Source organism: Siphateles boraxobius, unplaced genomic scaffold, assembly GCF_051911475.1.
Source record: "Siphateles boraxobius isolate OS27281-9 unplaced genomic scaffold, OSU_SipBor_1 41, whole genome shotgun sequence".
Classification (NCBI taxonomy): domain Eukaryota; kingdom Metazoa; phylum Chordata; class Actinopteri; order Cypriniformes; family Leuciscidae; genus Siphateles; species Siphateles boraxobius.
The window spans coordinates 22,517,618-22,521,330 of NW_027509042.1; the positions used below are offsets into that span (position 1 = coordinate 22,517,618).

At 36.5% G+C, this 3,713-nt stretch overlaps 1 protein-coding gene across 1 annotated transcript; it reads left to right on the forward strand.

The window, feature by feature from the left end:
* The first annotated feature begins 400 nt into the window (after positions 1–400).
* LOC143706713 (uncharacterized) lies at positions 401–3,204 on the forward strand. Its single transcript, XM_077198944.1, has 3 exons — positions 401–533; positions 662–855; positions 2,276–3,204. The coding sequence occupies exons 1-3, from the start codon at positions 496–498 to the stop codon at positions 2,491–2,493; spliced, it is 450 nt and encodes a 149-aa protein (XP_077055059.1). The 5' UTR covers positions 401–495; the 3' UTR covers positions 2,494–3,204.
* The last annotated feature ends 509 nt before the right edge of the window (positions 3,205–3,713 follow it).

A 3,713-nucleotide genomic window follows, 5' to 3' on the forward strand; every position in this document is an offset into this window, starting at 1 on the left:
GAAACCTGATTGGTTGATTGGAATGTTGTTCCAGGACATCAGGTTCTGCACATAGAGTTTATGATCAATAAACGGTAGTGGAAGAAATGTCTTCGAAAGTAGATGGAGAAGTGCCGTGCAAGTGAGTCTCTTGCATCACATGTCAATCATTGCCTCCTGGTAGTTGACATGTAACAGGAGCATTTATTGACCAAAAGTGTTTTTAATGTTGAGTTAACCAGAATGCCTTGTATTGTCCATCAGTGCGTGGTGAAGTGTAAAAGGCCGTGTTGCTGAAGGCTGTGAATCAGGCTGGTCTCATGACTGCCACAACCCTCTGTTCACTCTTTGTTTGTTTGCCTGCAGGCTAAATTTGCTCTCCATAAAAAGTATAAAAGGACGCCATCTTCTCCTTCCAATCAAAGAGGATACTTACAGTTACAGAACTGCCGCGGATGATTTAGAAAACTTTAGATGAACTAAAAGACGGGAAATAAGCAAGCATTAGAAAGAAAAATGCAATGGGAAACTATCAAAGAAAACCGAATGAAAAGGTTGTGTTTGGTTGAACAGCATAGCTTTGTTTTTCTTGTATAAGTTTGTGCAAAGTAGCAGGAAAATCAGTTTTAATAGGTCACAATTTCGTTTAAATCCATCTGGAATCTTCTTCTTCTTTCTATAGCATTGTGGAGAGGATGAGTAAGTGTAAGAAAGAGTTGAGTGAGAAAGAGAGAGAGCGGTTGCTCATCCGCAGGGCCAGCGGAGCCAACGCCTCTCAGCTGGCTCATATGGAGAAGATGCTGCAAGAAACCAAAGGCCTGCTGGAGAAGAAGACAGAGACAGATTCAGAAAGCAAAGCATGCGGTGACACTATGGGTATGTGTTTATGAATATCTTCAAATGGAATGTCTGTGAACGTCAACCTTGCATTACTAAGTCAAAATAACGTTCCTTGTTTTACAGTATAAATATGTAGACATCGTTAAAACAAGATACATTTGCTTGAATTTCAACGAATATGATTATGGTAATTCAAAGTGCTTCACGCAGAAAGGAATTAAAATAATCACAAAATAAAAGCAAGGAAAATTAAAACAGTTATAAAAGGAATTAAAAGAGTACAAATATACATAGATAAACTTCTCAGCTGGCAAAACACTGCTTGTTTTACTGTGAGATCTTCCCATATTACACTATATACAAAAATCACCTATCTAAAAAGTCTTAAAACAAGATCAAATTTTGAACATTATAAAAAAATCGGACCAGTTTTGGGAAAATATATCTTGAATTTACTGTTCTTATCCAATTTACTTTTTTTTCTTTTCCTTTTAAACATAAAACTACTAAACACACTTTCTTTAAATAAGACAAAAACACAAATAAATAAGAAAATCAAATGAATTCTAAACGCTATATCAAAAACTCAACCGTTCTATTTTCTAATATCTTATATATATATCAATATTTATTTGACCTCTTGTTTTAGGTATGTTTACACATTTTTTACTAGAAAACAAGGTGTACATTATTTACAAGCCATTTGTGCACTGCATTTCCCTCTTTTTAATACCCAGCTAACAAACTTTCTTTGGCTTAACATTCTCATAAGTCTCTCTCAAAGTTATGAACAAAAATTGTTCCAATAATGTCAATAGAATGTTTGTGAAAATGTATGTGTTTTTGTGAGTTCTCAAAACGTTGAAATCCATGAAACTTTTTTCCTGAAACAATTTAGCTGGACGTTCATTTAACATTTTTAAAACAATACTACTTGTTTCAGAATGCTCTGAGACCATGTAACTTAACTTTCCCATAATGTTTGCAAAATGATCATATGGAATTTTCCATTAATGTTCGTACTGTATAACCAAGAATTTTAAGTCGTCATGAAACAGAAGTTGCAATAGTCTTTTCTTCCCTATTATGATGTATATCCGAGGGACTTGATTATATCTATCAGGATTTGATTGGATCGTTGGATCGTTGTGGTTTGCTATTTGTCAATCTCACGTGAGTGACAGGTTGTCCCGCCCTCATGCCAGTAAACACATCATCAGAGAAGAGAAGAGATGTCGCTGCAAGAGGGAGGAGACGATATTCCTTAAAAAATAAGAATTGTCCATTTTGATTTCATGCTGACTTTAATAAACTGGACATTTCGAATGCTTTCATCTCTTTCTGGAAATGTAGGAAAACGTTTTTCATTCGCTGGGTAGCTACTTTTTATAAAGGCTGTATTCATGATTTTCATTTTGCATTGAGTCTGACTCTTGTGTTTTTTTTCTGGTCTCAGTGTCAGATCTGGAGCAGAAGGTCCAGCGCAGCAAGCGAGACCGCCGTAACTCTCTCCACCGCACACAGCTGCTGGAGAGTCAGATGAAGACGGTTCGAGGTGAGCTCGTGGGCACACTGGATCACCTGGAGGAACTGCGCAACATATTGCGACGCTCACAGCAGAAATCAGAAGAGCGGGAAGCAGCCATGCAAAAACTCGCTGCAGGGCTGAGGTGAGAAATCCACTGTCCACCTCACTTCATCTCATCGTGAAGACTTGAAGAAACCACTGTTCTTTTTCACACTGGTTCACACATTCCTGTGCAACCAGATGCTGTTGTAATATCTCTGTTGGATAATTAAAGCATGCCACAATTATTTGAAGGGAATGTGTTTTCCCTCCAAAGATAGACACAGTTCTCCCATTTTGGTTGTCAAGAACTCCGATGTCTGACATCCTGTTTTTATGTCCTGTTTTCACTGAAATGCAGCTTTAAACCATAATTTATCATTTAAGTATAGACATCCACTGAATGCCATGTTAACTTTTCAAATCAATTTCACACACTGTCACTTGTATTGTGCTTATTAACTGTATGAGGGCTTCAGGAAAGTGCTTTTTGTTTTAGTTTATGTCTTTATTCTTGTTTTGTAAGACAACAGATTGCGTACAACTACAATGTCTTATCGTTGAGTTGTTTTATATAAGGAAAGTGGCAAATGAGTCCAGCATTTCTTCATATGAATGCCTGAGTCATAATATTCATAGCTGCTTTTGCCTTTTTTATTTATTATAAGGTTTATTCCTTATAATTCCTTATAGAACTTTCACATGATCTGCAATGTTACACATGCTGTTTCAACATTATTAGCACCAATTCAGTAATGCAGGTAAACTTTAAAGGCTGTGTGTGTTCATGATTTTGTTTATTAAAATATTGAAATATCCTCCAGGTTGTACTTTATGAAAAGAAAACAGAAACATTATATCCATTTCAGTTGTGTATTTCCTCCCCATATCCTAAAGATATTTTTCATGTTGCTCTCGGGAGCTTTAGTATAAGATTCAATCCTAAATCTACTTTTTAGATCCTCTGCTTTGACTGAAGTTCTCTCATACTTTATGGCCTCATTCCACTCTTGGTTGAGAGATATAACACCACTGACCTGTCCTCACTTTGCCTTGAAAGGTTAATGATACTTTTCCCCTCATTAAAAAATGTTTTACACATAAAGAAATCTACTTTTTGTAAAATATGTTTAAAATCTAGTAGGCCTACACTGACTTGTAATGAGGGTTCCAGTCTTCAAAGAGCGGGTAACCTCATGGGGGTCGACATGTTGAGACCAGCAGAACACCTTTTCTGGTGGACTGAATTAATCTGGGTTGACTTTGAAAAGAGCATTTCTACAATGGTGTTGGTATCTGAAAACTGTTGCTTTTGCATGATACATCC

Excerpts from the sequence above, each read along its gene's own strand:
- LOC143706713 (XM_077198944.1), top strand. The coding sequence starts at position 496 with ATGCAATGGGAAACTATCAAAGAAAACCGAATGAAAAG. Across the intron at positions 534-661 it reads AAAGAAAACCGAATGAAAAG|CATTGTGGAGAGGATGAGTA; the intron begins GTTGTGTTTGGT and ends TTCTTTCTATAG. Across the intron at positions 856-2,275 it reads AGCATGCGGTGACACTATGG|TGTCAGATCTGGAGCAGAAG; the intron begins GTATGTGTTTAT and ends TTCTGGTCTCAG.